This window comes from Lethenteron reissneri, chromosome 16 (assembly GCF_015708825.2).
Source record: "Lethenteron reissneri isolate LAM-NWPU_2019-01 chromosome 16, ASM1570882v1, whole genome shotgun sequence".
NCBI lineage: Eukaryota > Metazoa > Chordata > Hyperoartia > Petromyzontiformes > Petromyzontidae > Lethenteron > Lethenteron reissneri.
Genome location: NC_083794.1, coordinates 14,605,218 through 14,627,373, shown reverse-complemented (window position 1 = coordinate 14,627,373; position 22,156 = coordinate 14,605,218). Strand labels below are relative to the sequence as shown.

General features: G+C 55.6%; 1 protein-coding gene across 1 annotated transcript in view; it reads left to right on the top strand.

Moving 5' to 3' along the window:
- Positions 1-330: 330 nt before the first annotated feature.
- Positions 331-22,156, top strand: part of LOC133343055 (myosin-14-like) — a 38,939-nt gene continuing 17,113 nt past the window's right edge. The window contains exons 1-8 of the mRNA XM_061552514.1: positions 331-530; positions 3,580-4,170; positions 5,138-5,446; positions 7,542-7,700; positions 9,407-9,516; positions 10,103-10,178; positions 15,033-15,131; positions 17,050-17,393. Of these exons, the coding sequence (XP_061408498.1) occupies positions 3,583-4,170; positions 5,138-5,446; positions 7,542-7,700; positions 9,407-9,516; positions 10,103-10,178; positions 15,033-15,131; positions 17,050-17,393 (1,685 nt within the window). The 5' untranslated portion in view covers positions 331-530; positions 3,580-3,582. The remainder of the gene's footprint in view (positions 531-3,579; positions 4,171-5,137; positions 5,447-7,541; positions 7,701-9,406; positions 9,517-10,102; positions 10,179-15,032; positions 15,132-17,049; positions 17,394-22,156) is intronic.

The window sequence follows — 22,156 nt, the reverse complement described above, 5'->3', positions numbered from 1 at the left end:
ACCAACGGTGTAAGCTCCGTTAATGACAGCTTTTTGTTATAAAAATAAACACAATAAAATGTAATTTCAAGAGCTTAAATATTTAACAATTTCGGCCGGCTCTGTCCGGGAAAAAAAATCTCTCCGCAAGCACCACACCACATCCATCCAGGCTCCATCTCGCTCTGGTTGTGGCTACTCACCACGTCCGAGCCTTCTGCTGCCCACCGGCTCTGGGTGTCGGCATGGGCAGCGAGGAATCGCGCGGGAGAGAGCGAGGGGGGTAGGGGCAGTCGAGCTGGGGGGGGGGGTGAGTTCGGGTGGGAGTTGCCGCGTAAAGTCGCGCGTCGTTCAGGGTGGAGCAAGACATCTCAACGCGAGAAAGCGAGGGAGGGAGAGAGAGACAGGGAGACGCCCACAGTCTGCCGTCTGTCACCGACTCCAAGGCTCCATCACCGACTCTCTGCATAGCTCCGCCAAAGCTTCACCAAGGTTCCAACCAAAGTTCCAAGGGAAGCCGCTTCTCGCATTCGTCGTCGTCTCTCGTTCCGGTGGGTTGCTCCGGTGAGATCAGACGCCGGTGAGAGATCAGACGGCGCTCTCATTCGCAGCCGCCGCGCCTACGTCGAAGTGAACCCGGCTTTGACGCAAGAGCGAAAAGTCGTGATTTTGTTTGCACAACTTACGAGCAAAACATCAATTAGAGGTACCCTCACCCCCCATCATCATCATCAGCCGTCGCTTATCGTCGTTAATTACCAGGAGAAGCCGTCGGTGGGGCGCGACGCGGTTGCAACGTCGGTGGCTGGGTCGAGCCAGAGCGGCGGTGTTGCATAAATTAGCTCGTGACCAGCCCGTGATTTAACTCGTGATTAACTAACTTGTGATTAACTAACCCGTGATTAACTCGTGATTAACTAACTCGTGATTAACTAACTCGTCATTAAACCGTGATTAGACCGTGATTAAACCGTGATTAGACCGTGATTAAACCGTGATTAAACCGTGATTAAACCGTGATTAACTCGTGATTAACTCGTGATTAAACCGTGATTAACTCGTGATTAACTCGTGATTAACTCGTGATTAAACCGTGATTAACTCGTGATTAACTCGTGATTAAACCGTGATTAACTCGTGATTAACTCGTGATTAAACCGTGATTAACTCGTGATTAACTCGTGATTAACTCGTGATTAACTCGTGATAAAACCGTGATTAACTCGTGATTAAACCGTGATTAGACCGTGATTAAACCGTGATTAGACCGTGATTAAACCGTGATTAAACCGTGATTAACTCGTGATTAACTCGTGATTAAACCGTGATTAACTCGTGATTAACTCGTGATTAAACCGTGATTAAACCGTGATTAGACCGTGATTAAACCGTGATTAGACCGTGATTAAACCGTGATTAAACCGTGATTAACTCGTGATTTAACTCGTGATTAAACCGTGATTAGACCGTGATTAAACCGTGATTAACTCGTGATTAAACCGTGATTAAACCGTGATTAACTCGTGATTAAACCGTGATTAGACCGTGATTAAACCATGACTAGCTCGTGATTAAACCGTGATTAACTCGTGATTAAACCGTGACTAGCCCGTGATTAACTCGTGATTAAACCGTGGCCAGCTCGTGATTATTAATTAGTCGAGGTGTGCTGTTGGGCAAGCACGGCGCAGACGTGTTGGCACCGGTGTTTTGCAAAGCTCATGAGAAACGGCCCCAGCGATTCTCGACTTTCCTGAATTACAGGGCACTGGGCGAGAGGCGCGCTCGTGATGAGCCGCACGACTCGTGCGTGTGATTAGTAATTATCTGTGTCGTGTGGTGCAAGGGTGTGCGTGCATGTACGTGTTCCCACGTGTGTGTGGGCCGTTGAGACAGAGATGGTGTGTGTTTGATCGTGGCGACCCGAGTACGATTCATATTGACGAATAATAACAGTAGGGAACATTTGATCCGGTGCTGGGCACCCCCTACGTCGACTCCGCCTCAAATGAGTACCTGGTGCGGGGTATAGACATCGCCACTAGCGAGACAAAGGCGGCCGGGCGTGGTGCTGGCCAGCCACCCTCGTGTGTCGTGCCGGCCTTCATAGGTGCTTGCTAACATCACTTTAGGCTAAACGGGGGATCGTTGTCTTTGTGTGTGTATGTGTATATGTTTTTATGTATATGTGTATATATGTGTATATGTAACGCGTAACAATTACAAAAGGAGCGGTGGCGCAGTGGTTAGCGGACTGCGCTATGAACTCTGCTCACCGAGGTTCGCTTCCCGCTCACGGCCAAAATTCAGTGACGAATATTTGAACAGTTCCTGGGCCTCCCCTAAGACGACTAAGCCTTCAATTAATAGTTGGTGCGCAAACATCACCACTGGGGAGACAAAGGCGGATAGGCGTGGCGTGGGTCACACCTCTTCGTCGTGTGCCGTGCCGGCCCTTGCCCCAAACAGCCTGTTACGGCTATACGGGGGACCTTTGTATTTGTTCGTGTGTGTGAATTAATTTGCGTGAGTAATGTATTTTGATTTAAAGCTTTCGTGACTGCAGGGATTCATATTCTTGGTTCTTTCGGTAAAGTCACGTAGAAAGTCCTTGTGACTTTACCGAAAGAACCAAGAATATGAGTAATGTAAGTAAAGGTGTTTGAGTTTACGTGAGTGAATGTGTGTGTATGTGTATTTAGGAATGTGTGCGTAGATATGTGTTCGTGATGATATGTGTCTCTTCGTGTGTATTTATTAATGGCTGTGTATATATGTGCATCGGTCGACTCAGCCTCAAATGATTACCTGGTGCGATGTTGTAAACAGTGCCACTGAGGAGATAAAGGTGGCGGAGCGTGGTGCAGGCCACTCACCCCCCCTCGTGTGCGTTTGCCTTAGCGGTCTGTTAAGGCTATACGGGAGATGTGTGTGTAGTGTGTTTGTGTGTGTGCAGTGTGTGTGTTTGTGTGTGTGAACATCATCACTGATATAGCTGTGGCGTGATTCTGACAATACCACCCCATCGCGTGCCATGTGGGTGGGCTTTAACAGGCACTCGCTTGACAGTATTTTCCCCATCAGTCTATGCAGGCTACATTGGGGGGTTTGGGTCTTTGTATCACTGCATCCATAGCTATCATACTATATTAGACAAGTTTTGCTGGCTGGCTGTCTGACTGGCTGGAGAGACGGGGGAACGGACGGTCACGTCACGTGGATGCTGCTAATCTGCTTCTGTGTAGTGGTAGCGTGTTGTGCAGTGTGTGTGTGCAGTGTGTGTGCGTGTGGCGTGTTGTACTTTACTATGTGTATGTCAGGGTGGCCACTCAGAGCTCTCCCTCCACCTGTGGCTCAGGCAGACAACGCTTGGTGTCGGAGTGGGCGTGGAGGTCAGGATTGACCAGTTTTACCAAGAACGGTAAAGTGGTCATATAAAAGGGCAATTATCTGTAAGTTCGTACACCTGGTGCAATGGTCGTCACAATGTGAACCCAGAGGCTGGCGGGGGTGGAGGGTTGGAGGAGAGGGGCCGTGGGGGGGGGGGGCGGAGATACACCTCCCCCCCCACCCCTAACTGGTTTCTCCCCCCGTGTGTAGAGGATGAGCGCCGCTTCGCCTCGGAGTCGGCACGGCTCCATCAGGAGCCAGGGCCGGAGCTGCCTCGACATCGTCCGCAGTCTGCACCCGGGCCGCGGCTCGCTTCGGGGCCAGTCCCCGGCTCCCTCCTGCTCGCCCTGCAGCCCCATCACCCCGCCCGACGTGTGGGGCACCCCGCCCTCCGGCCCGTCGCCCACGCCGCCCGGAGCCCCCCCGCATCGCCAGGGTCCCTGGGGCCCCGTCGTGCCCGCCAGGGGGTCCGCTGCTCCCTCCCCCGCGCCATCCCCCGTCCCCTCTCATGGCCGCCCTGCTGTGATATCGCCCCCCCTCTTCTTCCACTCGCGCTCAGCTGCCCCCTCCCCTGCCCCCTCCCACTCGTGCTCAGCTGCCCCCTCCCCTGCCCCCTCCCACTCGCGCTCAGCTGCCCCCTCCCCTGCCCCCTCCCACTCGCGCTCAGCTGCCCCCTCCCCTGGCCCGTTCCACTCGCGCTCAGCTGCCCCGTCTCCCACGCCGCTGTCGGCTCCGTCTCCCCGAGTGTGGATCCAGCGCCGCCACTCCATAGCGGAAGGGAGGCTGTCATCCAAGCTGAGGGTGCGCACTGATGTGACTGTCACTCACTCACTCACTTAGTCACTCACTTACTCACTCACTCACTTAGTCGTTCAGTCTTTCAATCGCTCATTTTGTCACTCATCACTTTACCCTCCACCCATTCACTCACCCACCCCACCCATTCACCCACCCCACCCATCCATCCACCCATACACTCACTCACCTATCCTTAAACTCACCCACAGCATCACTCACATTCCACCGATTCATCCACCAGTCCACCCACTTACTCATCTACCCATCCACTTGCTCACCCATTCGCTCAATTGCCTACTCGCCTCTCCACGTACCCATCCATCTCGCTCATCCACACTCACCCACACTCACCCACACTCACCCATTCACCGACCCCCCCTCCACTCCAGCACGTCCGCGACATCAGTGCCCTCCGCTCGCCTCCCCTCGACTCGCTGCGTCCAAGTTCATCTTTGTCTCCGCGTCGCCGTCACCTCGAGATGTTAATGAGGCGCTCACTCCCACGGCCCCGGGTTACCTCGTTAGCATGCAGGGCGGGTGCAGAGTGGGTGCAGGTGGGGTGCAGGGTGTTTCGTGCAGGGTGGGTGCAGGGCGGATGGCCAATGCACAGCAGCAGCAGAGGCAGCATCAAGAGTTTCGGTAGCAGAGGCGTCGCCTGAGCCCGCGGCGCTTCACGCAGATTCCAGCGAGACTCACAGACGCCGCGATGCAACTCGACTCCATTCCGAGCGTGGGCCGTGTGGCCAGGCCGGCGTCTTGCCGCACGCGTGGCTACTGTGTGTGTGGGGGGGTTGGGGTAGATAGTGGGGAGGGGAGGGCGCGGGCGTGTAGTGGTCAGTGCCCTGCTCTACGAACCCGGCGACCCGAGATCGATTCGATCTGAACGACTCAACGCCACGACTCGTGGGGTCCTCGGGCTTCAACGTCTCATGGAATCATCATTCCCCCCCCACCCCCCCCCCCCCCGCAGGATGAGAGGGGTCTCTCGGGCGTCGTCAACGGGGCCCCCTCTGGGGGGCGCCGCTCAGTGACCCCCCTGCAGCAGGGCGCTGCCACCCGGAACGGGGGTCCCACCGCGGTGCCCGCCTCCGGCCGGCGGGGCTCCTCCGCCAACCCGCAGCTCCTCAAGTACCTGATGCAGGGCGAGAGCGTGCGGGACGGGCTCGCCAGGGGGGGCCGGGCCGACGGTGGGGGCTGGGATGGGGGCCCCCCCGGCCACGCGGAGGCGCCGGGGGAGGAGGCGACACTCCCTGAGCTCTTGCAGAAGGGGTTCGACGAGGTGTGGGGGGGGGTACGGGGGGGAGGCACGGGGGCACACTGCACTTGCTACTGACAGTGTTCGTATCGAGGCTTTCCTGGGTCAACACTCGTAAAGATGATGCTACTACCATTCAAATTCCTAGAGGTTCCTGACTGGCTGCTGGCTGGGCTCCTCTCCACCACCCCAACAGCAACTCTCTTCTTGTTGTTGTTGTCAGTGGCGGCTGCGGGGACGTTGCCACCGAAACTAGCTGGGTAACTGGCTGCGCGGGATTTTCCGTGTTTCAAATAAACATTGAGGTTGAATTGAAACTGCGGAGGATAAAGTTCGGAAGACGCTTAAGGGGTAGCGACACCGAAGAGGAGGGATGAACGAACGCTGAAGATCGTCCGCGGTCCATGGAATATGGCTCTAGCTTATCAATTTATTCGTTCACTAAAATATTCCTTAAATCCTATAAAAAAAAAAAATTTCAAACCTGACGATACATATAATCTTGCCGTTTTATTATAACGTAAGCAGGCGGATGGCTCTTCGTGCTGCGGGTACAGGAGGATTGTGAGAGGAGCGTGACATTGACAGCTGTCTCGTAGCTTCCGTTGCATAGCAACAACGACGGCCTCTCCACTCGTGATGATGATGATGATGCTGCTGCTGATGATGATGATGCTGCTGCTGCAACCACGGCTATGAGTGGCATCCTGCTGGCACTGCTACCATCGCTGCTGCTACTGCTGATACCACATTGCCTCCATGCCTCCCCCCCCCGCCACCCTGTCCCTATGTCTCTGTGTCTCTGTTTCTGTCTCAGTGTCTCAGTGTCTCTCTGTTTCTGTCTCCGTGTCTCTGTGTTTCTCTGTCTCAGTGTCTCAGTGTCTCTCTGTTTCTGTCTCCGTGTCTCTGTGTCTCTCTGTTTCTGTCTCCGTGTCTCAGTGTCTCTCTGTCTCAGTGTCTCTGTGTCTCTCTGTTTCTGTCTCCGTGTCTCTGTGTCTCTGTTTCTGTCTCCGTGTCTCTCTGTTTCTGTCTCCCTGTCTCTGTGTCTCTCTGTTTCTGTCTCCGTGTCTCTGTGTCTCTCTGTTTCTGTCTCCGTGTCTCTGTGTCTCTCTGTTTCTGTCTCCCTGTCTCTGTGTTTCTCTGTTTCTGTTTCCGTGTCTCTGTATCTCTCTGTTTCTATCTCCGTGTCTCTGTGTCTCCATGTCTCTCTAGGTGTTTCTATGTGTCTGTGTGTCTGTCCCTGTGTCTCTATGTGTCTGTATATCTGTCTCCGTGTCTCTATGTCTGTATGTCTCTCTATGTGTCTGTATTTTTTCTGTATGTATGTGTCTGTATGTCTGTTTCCGTCTCTCTATGTGTCTGTATGTCTCTCTGTGTCTCTATGTCTCCCGTGTTGCCATGTCTCCCGTCCCCCGCACCTCCGATTAGCGTGGTTGGCTACATACGGTGCAAAAGAAGTTCAAATACACAGTTACGTCTGTCTCCGTGTCTCTAAAACTCTATTCCTGTACCCCCTCCGTTTGTCTCCGTGTCCCTATGTGTCTGTCCCCGTGTCTCTATCGCTCCACCTGTATTCACCTTTCTACCTGTTCACGGTGTCCCCCATGTCTCCCCGCGTGTCCCCGTCTCTTCCCCGTGTCCCCCCGCGTGTCCCCCCGCGTGTCCCCCCGTGTCTCCCCCGTGTGTCTCCCCCGTGTGTCCCCCCGTGTGTCCCCCCGTGTGTCCCCCCGTGTGTCCCCCCGTGTCTCCCCTCTGTCTCCCCCGTGTCTCCCCCGCGTGTCCCGGTCTTTCCCCCGCATGTCCCCGCGCGTGTCCCCCGCGTGTCCCTCCCGTGTCTCCCCTCTGTCTCCCCCGTGTCTCCCCCGTGTGTCCCCGTGTCCCCCCCCCCCCCGCGTGTCCCCCGTGTGTCCCCGTGTCCCCCCGTATCCCCCCGTGTCCCCCCGTGTCTCCCCCCGTGTCTCCCCCCGTGTCCCCCACGTGTCCCCCGCATGTCTCCGGTGTCTCCCGTGCCTCCCCGTGTCTCCCCTTGTCTCTCGGTGTGTCCCCCGTGTGTCCCGTGTCTCCCCGCGTGTCTCCGTGTCTCCCCCTGTCTCCCCCTGTCTCCCCCGCGTGTCCCCAGACCCTGGTGATCCTGAAGCAGGCAGAGCTGCCCGAGTCGCGCGCGCGCCGCTTCCGCGCCTCTCTGCAGCAGGCGGCGGCGGCGATCCGCGACGCCCTGCGGGAAGCCAGCTCCCTGCAGCAGCAGCAGCGGCAGCGGCACGCACCCGACACCCGGCAGGTGGGCGAGCTCGCAGCAGCAGCATCGTCAGCAGCGAGCAGCAGCATCATCGTCAACAACAGTATTATTATCAGCAATAGCAGAATCAGCAGCATCATCAGCGAGCAGTAGCAGAATCATCATCAGTAGCATCATCAGCGAGCAGCATCATCGTCAGCAGCAGTATTATTATCAACAGCATCTTCATCAGCAGCAGTAGAAGAATCAGCAGCAGCAGCATCGGTAGCATCAGCAGTATAATCATAAGCATCAGTACTACAATCATCAGTGGCATCATCAGCAGCAGGGGCATCATCATTCTTTTCATGGTCATCATCCTCGTAAACATGCACTTCCGCATCATCATCCTTGACCTCTTCCGCCTACTCCTAATTTGCAATCATCATCACGCTCCTAAATCTCCTCCTCGTCTCCTCCTCACCCCCATCATCATTCTCGTCACTCACCTCCTCATCCTCCGCCTCCTTCTCGCTGTTGGCATTCTCCTCCTGTTTCCGCCACTTTTTCCTCATCCACCTTGGCGTTCACTCACAGCAGCGTGACGTCAACGCGATCATGATCGCAATCAACATTGATCACGATGATCGTCATCAAGATCATCATCATTATCATCACGCTCCCGTTGGTTTATTCAGAGTTGTCCGTTGGTCATTCGTCTCTGAACTCCAGAACCAGGCAAGACGAGGCAGGGCGTGCCGATATGCGGAGTCGTCATCTACACTGAGTTTCATATATTATTATTATCAATCCAGCAGTGGATATATTTGAGTAATGATTATTGCTGTTATGGCTATTTACCTTCGCTGATTCTGATTACTCCTTTTCCAAGAGGATGTGGGGGGGGGGGGGGCGATGATTGCTGCTGTGTAGATTTCGATTGAGTCATCTGCAGTGACATTTTTAATTTTTCGCCAAATGTAAACGTGAAGTCGGCACACAAGGGCCTGCTCTTGCGAACGACGCCGCGGGACATTGCAAGGTCCAGTGCGAGTGAAGCAGACGGCGCGTAGTCGGAGTATTACGGTTGATGTCACATCGCAGTATTAACCGGGGCGGCCGCTGGATTCGAACCGCGGACCTCTGCAGCAGCAACAACAACAACAAGCGGCGGACACGCAGCCTCTGGGCACGAGCGATGATGATGACGCTGACGGAGGTGGTGACGACGTTGAGAAACATCTTCCAACAGATCAATGGCAGAATTCCAGCGCCATCACTCGCAACCGCCGCATGCGGCAGCCGAAGGTCAAGGTGACCTCCTGCCGCTCTCACGGGCCACGCAGGAGGCATCGGTGCCGATATCCTGTCCACAGCCCTGCAGGGCCAGTGGTGGACATGCCACATTCCTCCTGAGCAGCCACTGTTGACTTCCCACCCCCACGTAGAGTGCGATGTGTCAAGGTGATTTTTGTATAGCTCGGAAAGAACTCAAGAGACGAGAAAAGGCTCGGAGAGCTCTTGAGTCAACACGATGACAAACAGCAAACGCGTGCAAAACAAAGTTCAGCAGCGAAGCCCTTCTCACGACGCACTGCTTCTCGCTCGCTCTCTCTTGTCCGAATGCGCTTCTATTTACCCTTCCTTCTTCCTCTTCTTGGCCTTGAGTATACCTGATAAAACATTGATGCCGGTGACGAGGACGACGACGCTTGCCGCCAATGACACTCCGGCCGTGCGTGTCTCGACCTCGCGTCCCTGTGGCACAGAGGTCAGAGGAGATCGCGGAGAAGATGGAACGGCTGCTGCTTGGCCTGGTGCTCGTGCAGAACGAGATCCTGGTCACCAAGGCCTACCTGGGTCCCGAGTCTCCGAGTCGGTACGTTAACACAATAGTAATGGTAATAATACAGTTGTTATCATGTTATTAGTTTAACTCGGAGGGGTTAGGAGGGGGAACCGTGGACGAGTGGGAAGGCAGCAGCAGCCACGCGGAGGTCAGCTGGTGCCAAAATCTCCCCCCCCAACCCACCTCCCAGCTCTGCGGTCCTCTATATATAAGATTATCGGCCAATGAATCCGTGGAACGTAAAACGACTCAATGGCCCGATTCACAAATACGAAGGAGGAGGAGTAGGAAGGCGTCATCACAGCAGCGATGGTTCGCCACTCCGCGACTCCTGACGCAAAAGTGAGGCTCATCAACCACCTCGATGCAAAACCGCGGCTGTCTCTCCACATAGACATCAGCCACACGGAGCAGATCAGCCACAATAACTCCCACAATGATGCCGCGTTGCACCTAACCCTGTCTGCGTGTTACACAAGTGCGTGTGTGTTGTATTTGTTGCACGTGTTACGCGTTACATTCGTGTGTTGGAAGTGTGTATACACCATGTGCTACGCGTGTGTGTGCGTATCTAACATGTGTCACGTGTGTGTCACACGTGTGTACGCTGCGGCAGGCGTGCTGTCGAGATGAACGGAGAACGCGGCCAAATTTTTGTCGAGCCAGAGTCACCGAGCAAGAGGAACTCGCAGGTAAAGAGATCACAGCACAAGTGATGTGATGCCAGCACAGGTGATGTGATGACCGTACAGGTGATGCGATGATAGTACAGGCGATGTGGCCAGAGCACAGGTAATGTGATGACATCAAAGGTGATGTGATGATCGTCCAGCTGACGTGACGACAGTAGAGGTGACGTGACGACAGCACGGGTGACAGGCGGCAACAGCAGCAGCGCGAAACACAGAACAGCGCGCGAGCTCTATCCCATCGACGCAGTTCCCTCTCGGAGGTCGCGACCTCTGCGACGCGTGAGGCCATTAGGCGCCGCCGTCTCGAGCCCGGGCACACATCATCATCATCGTCAGCAGCAGCAGCAGCAGAAGCACCATTCGAGCCTCGTCAACCCGGGGAGTTCGATAGCAGCAGCGCCACGCACCGCCAGGCTCACGATCTGGGCGCCTCCACCGCCTCGTGTCGGCGCCAGGGCGACGGCTCTGGGAGCGCAGAGAGAAATGCGCGCATCGAGGAAGCCTGCCGAGGAAGCCTGCCGAGGAGGCCCCGTCTGTACTTTGTGAACCAGATTCCATTCCCCTCGTCACGGAACGCCCCGCCGTGAAAACAGACGCCGCTCCTGCGTGCAGCTCCCTTCCACTCGTTCCTTCCTTCTCTCTCGCCCTCTCTTGTTCCTCCCCGCTCATCGTCATCATTATCGTCATAATCATCATAATCATCGTCGTCATCATCGTCGTCGTCGTCGTCGTCGTCATCATAATCATCGTCATCATCGTCATCATCGTCGTCGTCGTCGTCGTCGTCGTTGTCGTCATCGTCCCCAACATCTCCGGCCGGTCATTCTTTCTCCCTTTCCTCCTCCTCCTCCTCCATTCCTGCACTGGCGCTCCTCCTTTTGGCGCTCCTCCTTTTGGCGCTCCTCCTTTTGGCGCTCCTCCTTTTGGCGCTCCTCCTTTTGGCGCTCCTCCTTTTGGCGCTCCTCCTTCTGACGCTCCTCCTTCTGGCGCTCCTCCTTTTGGCGCTCCTCCTTTTGGCGCTCCTCCTTTTGGCGCTCCTCCTTTTGGCGCTCCTCCTTTTGGCGCTCCTCCTTTTGGCGCTCCTCCTTCCTCTCTTCCTTCTGCTCATCTTGAGCCCTCCCCGCTTCTTTGTCCGTCTTGGGAGACTCTTCTTGGGATACCTTTCTCTTGTCCACATCCATCACCTCCTTGACTCGTCTACTCCCCGTCCCATAGCGTACCACAGGTGCAAATGTTTTCCGCTACAGCACAGCACGTGTGTGTATACACAATGTGTGTATACACAATGTGTGTATACACACAATGTAAAAAAAAACACAATGAAGACATCAAAGGCGGGCAACCCCTGAGGAGCTGCGCGCTTTTCGTCTGGAGCCACGGACGCAGCAAGCGAGACGGCGCGTGACGCGAGTGGACAAAGCGCGCTGCTGCCCCCCTCCCCCCCGCGCTCTTGACAGGCGGGGGGGGGGGTCTTTTCACGCCGCCGCAGTTCACTGCTGAATAGTGGCGGCCGCCGTTCTGTCGGAAAAAGCCCTGCAGGGAGCCCTCGCGGGCAACCATAAGCACCAGCACCAGCTGCTCCCCGTCGCCTCCCTGCAGTCTCAGGTCGGTAATGATGGGGTTTGTTGGAGTGTGGCGATGAAGCGTCAGGGCACCTCCCACGGTGGAGGGCGGGTGGAGGATTGGGGAGGGGTGGTGTTAACACCGCGACTGCATGTATGTGCGTTGAACTTCTTTCACACCGTACGTAGCCAAACGTGATCATTATAATCGGAGGTGCGGGGGAAGGACTCCAGTAATAGCCCCCCCACCCCACCTCTCACTACGCCTCTCCCGTGTTCTACTTTATACCGAAATTAAGAAATTCAATTTATAATTAGTTTATGTTTGGGTTTCTGATCGTCGTATTTGTGATCTCGGTTTGGTTAACCAGAGCCCTCCACCACCCGACGAGAGAGTCAAACAAGTCCAGTTGGCACGTCACGTGGTACGAACGTGATCCACATCGATGTCTGGGTTATTCAGTCAAACCGGAGGAGATTGGTGATGTTTAAAAGGCCTGAGTGAACGTTGGGCAATTTTGTCCGACGTTTCGCTGGAGATTACACCGAGCGTCATCAGCCGAGACGCTAAACTAAACACCCGCGCATCCACTCGTGAAGTGGTGTTGGCGAGCACCTATCATCTCGCGCACGCAAACCCCAAACCACGGCAATGTGGCACAATTCCCAGATCTCTGTATGAGCCTCCTGGGCGTTCGTATACATATTTGGACAATTTCACAGATCGCTGATTTTAAATACACTGATCCAATTTGAGTTTTTAAAAAAAACCATCGGTTTCATGTTTTGTAATGATTCATAATTCATTATTATTGGTTTGGGAAACGTAATGATGTGGCCAACTTTGTGTAGCTGCGACCGTCCACCACGCGACGTAGTACAAACAACTTAAATTGTCACGTGGGGTACAATCGTTTCAAGGGAGCGCTTGTTATGATTGCGTCGCTTCTCCGCCCTCCGTTTGTTGTTGGAGGGCGACTGCCTCCGACTGCCCAGGAGCAGCGTCCTTCACGAGCCTCCTCCTGTACGACCGGCCTCCTACGGCGGTGCCTCTAGAGGTCTCGCCCTTGCTCACTCCACTGCTCTCACGTCGTCGAGCTTGATAGATCCTCGCGGGACACTGTGTGCTACCTTGGGGGGGTTAAGAGGGCCGGTGGTTGGAGCTGACGGCTGTCTCGCTTCCGTACCAATGGAGAGGGGGGAGGGTGGGCGGGAGGTGGGGGCTGGATGTGCCACTGAACGACACGGAGAGTTCTTCTGTCCTAGCTTGTGATCGCTGATGTCATTTCTCCGCGTTATGCGGTAGACGCGTGAGGTTTCGTACTTTAAAGCGAAGACCGCAAACGGCACGCGCATTACACAGAGCACACGCAATGTTGCCCCACGTTCGACCACATACGAGTGAATTCAAACCGCATATCGTGAATGTTGGGTAGAAATTGGTTCGTCGTACCTCTGCTAAATCTCGCAAAGGCAGCCCGCATACAGAGCGAGGGAAGCCTGTAACCCCGACACGAACCGAGGCACACCTGGGATCGAGAGCCGGTGACCCGCCCCCAGCTTACGGGAAGCCGAGCGGAATACTGTAATTCGATAGTCGAGTTAAGAATACGCGAGGAGGAATGTGAATGCTTTCTTTCCCCACGGCGGGGGGGTCGTCACTATTGTCGTGAAAGGATTCGTCACAATGGGGGCATGCAACAGCGCACGCGATAAGATCACGCACAGAGATAAAGGTCCCCCGTATAGCCTTCAACAGACCGTTGGGGCAAGTGCTGTTTGCGAGTATCCGATTAAGGCGGGCACAGCGCAGCCTGACCCCAACAGCACCCATCGTGTGCCGCCTGCCATTGGTGCAATGCGTCGCAAGCATCAGCAGCACTTGAGAAAGTCGACCTAAGGGGAGACCCCTGACCGACTCAAATATTTACCACTGATATTGGTCGTGAGCTGGAATCGAACTCGAGTCGCCGGGTTCGTGGCGCTGTGCGCGAATAATAATCTTTATAAAGCGCCTTTCATGTTGAAGTATTTTGATGCGCCATCGCTCCGCAAAGATACAGTAAAGATAGAGATCCCCCGTATAGCCTTAGCAGACGTTTGGCGCAAGTGCTGTTAGCGAGCTCCTATGAAGGCAGGCACGGTACCTATATATACAAACAAACACACACATGGTTACGGCCACACATCGCTACGCACACATTACACGGTAGGATAATGAAAGTGTAACCCCTTAGGCGCTATAGTCCTCCGAGAACACACACACACACTGCACACTTACAAAACACAGACACATTCGCCTGTATAGCCTCCATAAATCTGCTGGGTCAAGTACTGTTAGCGAGCACCTATTAATGCCAGAATGGCACACGGGTTAGGGGGGGGGCAAACACCACCCCTACCCCCTTTGTCTCCCCAGCGCTAATGTTTACACACCGCGCCAGGTATTTAAACGATCAAAGTGGCAGCACACAAGACCGGATCAAATATCACTCGCGAGCGATGTCAGTTCGCCCCGGGCGGGAAGTGTACACGGGGCGCCAGGTTCAGAACCATTGCACGTCAAAAATAAAGGGGGACGGGGAAGAAAAATAATGGGGAATCATAATAAAAATGCGGAAATTATGGAAAAGGAACGGAGAAACGGCAGCCAAGTGTCAGGAGATGTGACGAGAGGGGGGGGGGGGGGAGACGCTGCATCGACAGCGTCTGTTCTCACAGGGGGCGGAGGAGAGGGGGCGGCCACGGAAGCCACGTGGTTATGGGAAGCTTGAGCCGATTTCTATAGACGTATGAGGTAACTATTTATACGCCAATGTCATCATAAAAGGTGTGTGTACGTGTGTCCTAACTCGCGTGTGTGTAATCGCGCACCACCACGACCACAAATAATTTGTTTGAGAATGATAATAGGTGCTCACCGCACACACGTTTCCACCCCACACGTCATACTTTTCACACACTCACATACCACGCACACATTCCACTTGCACCCACACACACCCACCCACACACACGCGAGCTACGCAATCTCTCTCCCCTTTCACGTCGGTCAGCTCCACCGCGCGAGCCCTCGCCCGAACCCGGCGCATTTGCCAATTGCCTCTGCCCGAGTCATCGCGTCGCCTGCCTTTGCGCTATAATAATAATTATCGCGCCAACATCCCACCCCCCCTCTCTCTCTCTCGACCCACCCATCCCTCACCCCAACCCCCCGCCTCCTCCATCTCCCCCACCACCCCATCGGCCACCCTCACTCGCCGATCATCTCCTGCGCCCATCCTCGCCGCAGCGCTGCGGGAGCTGCGAGCGCGTCTCTGCCGAGTTGCGAGCAGCACTGGAACGGGAAGGGCGACGCGGGGCGGAGGTCGTCGCAACTCGAGACGCGGAGGTGAGTGAGTGGGTGGGTGAGTTGGTGGGTGAGTTGGTGGGTGGGTTGGGGGGTGGGTTGGTGGGTGGGTGAGTTGGTGGGTGAGTTTGTGGGTGGGTTTGTGGGTGGGTTGGTGAGTGGGTTGGTGGGTGAGTTGGTGGGTGAGTTGGTGGGTGAGTTGGTGGGTGAGTTGGTGGGTGAGTTGGTGGGTGAGTTGGTGGGTGAGTTGGTGGGTGAGTTGGTGGGTGAGTTGGTGGGTGAGTTGGTGGGTGAGTTGGTGGGTGAGTTGGTGGGTGAGTTTGTGGGTGGGTTGGTGGGTGGTTTGGTGGGTGGGTTGGTGGGTGGGTTGGTGGGTGAGTTGGTGGGTGAGTTGGGTGGTGAGTTGGGGGGTGAGTTGGTGGGTGAGTTGGTGGGTGAGTTGGTGATTGGGTTGGTGGGTGGTTTGGTGGGTGGGTTGGTGGGTGGGTGGGTTGGTGGGTGAGTTTGTGGGTGAGTTGGGGGGTGAGTTGGTGGGTGGGTTGGTGGGTGAGGTTGTGGGTGAGTTTGTGGGTGAGTTGGTGGGTGGGTTGGTGGGTGGGTTGGTGGGTGGGTTGGTGGGTGAGTTGGTGGGTGAGTTTGTGGGCGAGTTTGTGGGCGAGTTTGTGGGCGAGTTGGTGAGCGAGTTGGTGGGCGGGTTGGTGGGCGAGTTGGTGGGCGAGTTGCTGGGTGAGTTGCTGGGTGAGAGCTCCCGCAAGTTTCGCGTGGTTTAAATGTCCGTGTGAGCGAGAGTGTCGGATGTGGGAGTGTCTTGGGTGTCTTGTGTGTGCGTGTGTGAGTGCATGTGTGTTTCTTATGTGTTTGTGTGCGCGTGTGTCCGTGTGTTTATGGCGAGCGGTGGAGCAGTGGTTAGCGCGCCTGCGCAATTAACCCGGGCGACACGAGTTCGATTCTCGCTCACGGTCAACGATTATCTGAAGCGGTCCTCGGCCTCTCCTAGATCGACTCGGCCTCAAATGAATACTTGGTGCGATGTATAAACATCGCCACTCGGGGAGACAAAGGCGGCCGGGCGTGGGGTGCTAGCCACACCGCTCCCTCGTGCGCATATGGATAGCACTTGCCGCAAGTCTGTTAAAGCCTATACAGAGAAACTTTGTCTTTGTTTTTCTTCGCGCGTGAGTTAAGAAGTTCTCGCTAACGGCACTCGCCCCAGCAGTCTGTTAAAGGATGCCCGCAGTGAGAGGAGGGGGGAGGGGGTACGTTCACCTGTGCGTCTTTGTAGGTGAACACAACATTCCTGCGACGTTCGTTCCCGCTCGCTCACCGAGTTTCATCATCACCGCTATCATCATTTTTCACCTGGCCACTTGGGGAGGTGTAGGAAATGTGAACACCACGTGGCAGGGGCCACGGGAGTGTTCGTGCTCGTGGCCAAGTTGGTTAGGGGCAGGGTGAGTTGTCCACTGCTAGTTAGTTGGGTGAGTGTCTGGGCTGTAGTTGGTGAGTGTTGGGGTGAGCACCGGCTTGTGGTCGGCTCGCTGGTTAGCGATAGGGCTAAGAAGTCGTGACGGGCTGCATGCCAAGTTGGCTAGGGTTCGTAGCAGTAGCGTCTAGCCGGGATAGTTCGGGTTGGAGTGTTGTGGCACCTACCCGTTTGGTGAGGACAGTGGTCAGTGCGAGGCAGAGTGCTACGTGTCTGGTTGTTCCATTTGGATAGCGCTCGTACTGGCGTGTGGCGGGCGAATCGGGTAGGGGTAGGACTACCGTGTAGCAAGTCGGTAGCAAGTCGGTAGTAAGTCAGTCTGAACACGTGTCATCGCTCCTCCCGACTGGACGCTTCACCCCCCCCCCCCCTTTCATTTTCCGGATCCCTCTCCCCCCTTGCTCCCCGTGCCTGCTCCTCTTCTGAATCGACCCCCACCCCCCATGGCCCCCTCCCTCATGGCCCCCTCCCCCCCAGATGACCACGCAGCTCGCCGCGCTCGACCGGCTGCGGCTCACGAATGACGCCGCGCGCTCGAGCGCCGTCGAGGCGGAGCTGCGCGCCGAGGTGCGCATCCTGCGGGAGACGGCGCGCCGGGCCCAGGTGGCCCGCGACGCGGCGCTGGGGGCCTCGCGCCGCGCCGAGTCGGAGCTGGAGGCGGCGCGGGGCGCGCGCGACGCGGCGCGCCGGGCCGAGGCGGAGCGCCGGAGCGCGCGGGACGCCGAGGCGGAGGCGGTGGCCGCGAGGGTGGCGCGCCTCTGCGATCGGGCCGACGAGCTGGACCGGGCGCTGTCGAAGCAAGCCGAGAGCGTCATGGGCAGGTGCGTGGTGGGGTCGGTCGGTCGTGCGTCCGTTGTCGAGGGGCGGCGCGGAGAGTTGGCGCGCGCGTGCGTAGGTAGAACTTCTTTAGCGCCGTACGTACCCAACCGTGCTGATCACAGGTGGTGAATCTGCCGGTCGTCTCAGTCGGTCGGCCCACCCACGGCGCCTGGGTTCTGTTGCGTGACCACCTGCCAACGGGCCTTGGCCTCAAGATGCACATAGCCTGGCACAGGCGCTGTGGTGATGTCACCGGGCTGGTCAGCACGAGCTGGGTGAAAGCGGGTGGAGGGTGAGGCGTGGGAGCACAGAAGTGCAGTACAACGACTGATATTGCTGCACTTCACTCACTCTCAGCTGCCCACAACGTAGCCTCGCATGCGAACAAACACGCGTACATGCAAACACGCGTACATGCAAACACGCGTACATGCAAACACGCGTACATGCAAACATGCGCCCACACCTGTACCTATCCACGTGCGCGCTCGCACATACCCACATGCGTTCGAGCGCGCATGCATGAACGCACACGTGTGCATGTATACACACTCATACGCGCGCACGTACAAAGACAAATATTCCCCGTATAGCCTTTTAACAGACTATTGGGGCAAATGCTGTTCGCGAGTAGCACCTACGAAGACCGGCACAGCGCACGAGAGAGGGCGGGTGGACCTCACCACACAAACAACGACAACAATGACGACAACAGTCGCCATTCGCCGCAGAGTGGCGGTAACGTCACTAAGGCGCTCGTGCCAGACTACGTGCACTAACTAGGCTCACACACACACATAACAATAATAATATTAACTCACGCGTGTGACACCGGCTGGGTGTCGGCAATGCGCACAAGGAGGCATCGAGCGTGATGAGTGGCGTCCTCGATTCACCCTCCGTTGAATCGCCACTCGGTCTCCCCTCGGGGTTTCGCAGTCCCCGCGACTCGCCACCCCCCCCCCCCCTTCGTCTCGTCGCGTTTAACAATTGACTCCCAGTTCGATTAATCGTTCCACGCTCCGCGCGACCGATGATTGTTAAACACCGTCCCACGTGACTCGCTAAGCAATGAACGCTGTCTGCGTTGAATTAATTGGTACGTCCATACTAGTAAGAGTGCATCTATTAAATGCACATCAATCAAGGCGAGTGGTTGATCGGTAGCTGACAGGTGTGAGCTGTTATTGTGCCCACGTCAAGAGGAGGTGGTTGTTGATTACGGTCATTAAACACCGACTCAAAGATCCACAGCTTGGCTGAATAGACCACACGAGCCAGTGCTGTTAGCGAGCGCCTATTAAGGACGTAACAAAGAAGGACAAACAACAGCTGCCGTTCACCACTAATTGCTGACACGCCCATGCTGAACATCTGTGAAAGAAAAATAGATTCACAGCTCATCGGATTCCTCCTGTAGTCTAAATAAAGATTTTCATTCTCCTTCTGAAGTGGCGGTGACATCACCGCAGTGCCTGTCACGCTAGGTGCAATTTGAGGCCACGCAAAGTGTCGAAGGCTTGCTGGCAAGTGGTCAGGGGACCGATGCCTGTGCCATGGGGTGACTGACTGATATTATTGTCAGAGATGCACCGCCTGTGGTCAGGTGACTGACTGATATCATTGTCAGAGATGCGCCGTCTGTGCTTCCGACTTGCTGCGTTCTAGCCGCCCGGCAAGATGTGGGGCGTCGCTCCCCCGCCCTCCGTTGTTGCTGGAGGGCGACTGCCTCCAACTGCCCAGTAGCAGCGTCCTTCACGAGCCTCCTCCACTGAGGCCGATCTTGACACCGCTGGTACCAGTCATCGGCAAGTCCACTCAGCTCCACGTCCTCCTGTACCACATCACTCCATCTCTTCTTTAGCCCGTGCCGCGCCCGTTTAGCCCCCCTCTCTCCGGCCAAACAGAAGCTGCTTGGGCATGCGGGCTACGCGAACAGGCCAATGTAGCTGCATACCCAGACACACGCATACGCATACACTTGCGTCACGCGAAGGGGGGATGGGGGAGGGGTGCCGATCACAGACTGCACGCGTTCCTGGCGTCACCCGCGCCTAATTGCGCTAATTGGACCCTGAATGGCTAAATTATTGTGTTTACTCCCACACTCAACAGCCACACCTGGGGAATGTGAGAAAAGTGGGGGAACCCACCGCCCCCCCCTCCCCCCTCCGTCTCACGCGCTCACAACCCACCGCCCCCCCTCCCCCCTCCGTCTCACGCGCTCACAACCCACCGCCCCCCCTCCCCCCTCCGTCTCACGCGCTCACAACCCACCGCCCCCCCTCCCCCCTCCGTCTCACGCGCTCACAACCCACCGCCCCTACACCCCCCTCCGTCTCACGCGCTCACAACCCACCGCCCCCCCTCCCCCCTCCGTCTCACGCGCTCACAACCCACCGCCCCTACACCCCCCTCCGTCTCACGCGCTCACAACCCACCGCCCCCCCTCCCCCCTCCGTCTCACGCGCTCACAACCCACCGCCCCTACACCCCCCTCCGTCTCACGCGCTCACAACCCACCGCCCCCCCTCCCCCCTCCGTCTCACGCGCTCACAACCCACCGCCCCCCCCCCTCCCCCCTCCGTCTCACGTGCTCACAACCCACCGCCCCCCCTCCCCCCTCCGTCTCACGCGCTCACAACCCACCGCCCCACGCCCCAGGGACCCGGGTCGCACGGGATGGGGGTAATGGTTTACACGGTAGTGGTCACGGTGCGCAATCATTATGGGTTGAGACTTCAGGGGTGACATCAATTCGTGGGGTCTGGGCAATAGTCGTGGTCTCTGCTAGGGTTAGACACGAGGTGAGGGGGCGAGTGTAAGAACAAGGGAATACAATTAGGACTGTGGGTCGGGGTTATAAGGTTAAGGCTCAGGGTTATTGTGGATAGGGTTCGAGTAAGTGTTAGGGTTAGGGCTGGGCTTAGAACGTGAATGATATGTGCTAGGGTTATGGCTATGGTTATGGTTGTTGTGTTAGGTAACACTATGCTCGCGTTAACACTACAGTCAGGGTAGGGGGAGAAAGAAGTCGTGCTATGCCAGGGTTAAGACTGTGGTTAGGGCGAGGCAATGATTTGATACCGTGATCGGTGTAACGCATTCAGAGACGCACGCTTGGAATTACAATTGGAGGCAAAGAGCGGCAACTCCTAGTGTGTAGAGAACATTCCGTCCAGGTGAAAGACACCGCGTGCGTTATTGACTGTCAGGTGAAGTGTTGTGTGGGAAACGCCATGGTGCCCGATGGTTAACAAACTAAACTATGTTTTAAACTTGATTTGGAGCTTTCGTGACTGAAGCAATTACTCTTTGGTTCTTTCGGTAAAGTCACGTAGAAAGAAAAGAAATTAAATAATAGCATTTTTTTTATTTTACCAGGTAAGGCGCCACTGAACTACACAGTCCTTTTTCAGACGCGACCTGGCCACAAATGATAGCTTAACGAAGTGGCTTGTCACGTGGGAAAAAGTATATCAGAAAATTCCACGCGACCACGGGGAGAGACGCACGCAACCTCCACACACACGCAAACTCCAAACACACGTGTGTCAGTTTCGGGATGGAACCCACGACCTCCTGTATACAAAGCGAGGTAATTAACATCTCACCACCACGGCGCCCAATAACGACTGAGTGGCAGGCAGCGGATGGAATGTACCGCCAGGCCATCGGGGAGGAGACGGAGCGAGGAAATCGGCTCGAGTCCACGTGCTGAGTGAATTGTTGCATCCCAAGACCGACAGAGATGCTTATGGGAGGTATTCATCCAGCAGTGGATTGGTCATGCTTGACGATAATTGCCAAGGCTCGTGTTAGGTAAATGGAGGTAAGGGCTATGCTGCGGTTACTGCTAGGGTTACTATTAGAGAATTGAGGCTATGCTAGGGTTAATGCTATGGTTACTATTAGAGAGTTAAGGCTATGCTAGGGTTAATGCTATGGTTACTATTAGAGAGTTAATGCTGTGCTAGGGTTAACGCTATGGTTACTATTAGAGAGTTAATGCTGTGCTAGGGTTAACGCTTTGGTTACTATTAGAGAGTTAATGCTAGGGTTACTATTAGTAGTATTAGGGAGATCATAATCAGAATATTTATTTAGGCTGCAGGAGGAATCCGATGAGCTATGAAGCTTTTTTTTCAGAGGGCGGGGGGGGGTCAGCGAGTCACAACAACAAACAAAAGAAAAACAACGATAAGAGTGAATATATAGAAAAGGTAAAAACGCCACGAAACATTAACAAATAAGACAATTGACAAATAAATACGATACATTAGTACAAGTGGCACAGTAAGTTGATCAAGTCATGCCGAGTTTTCGCCACTAAATGCAAGCTTGGGCAAGGCAGCTAAACAACAACAGACCAGACCACACCAAGAGACCACGTGCAGTAGCCACTCGATAGACTTGCACGTAGCAATGTAGCTATCGACACACCGCTATGGAGCAACGTGTTACACGTCACATTGCCCACCGTGGCTGTATCCAGCAGCAATTCTCTGCTTCAGAATAATTTTTTGAAGGATGATTTACGACGTCCAGGGAGGAAATAAGGTGGCCCAAAAATGTCGGTGCCGCAACGGCAAAGACTTTTATCACCTTTGTTTGAGTTAATGCTATGGCGGGGGAGGTAATGCTATGTCCGGGTTAATGCTATGGCGGGGGAGGTAATGCTATGTCCGGGTTAATGCTGTGGCTCAGGTTAGTCTGAAGCGTCACCCGTCCCTGACGTCATCACACCAGGTACCCTCGGCGCAAT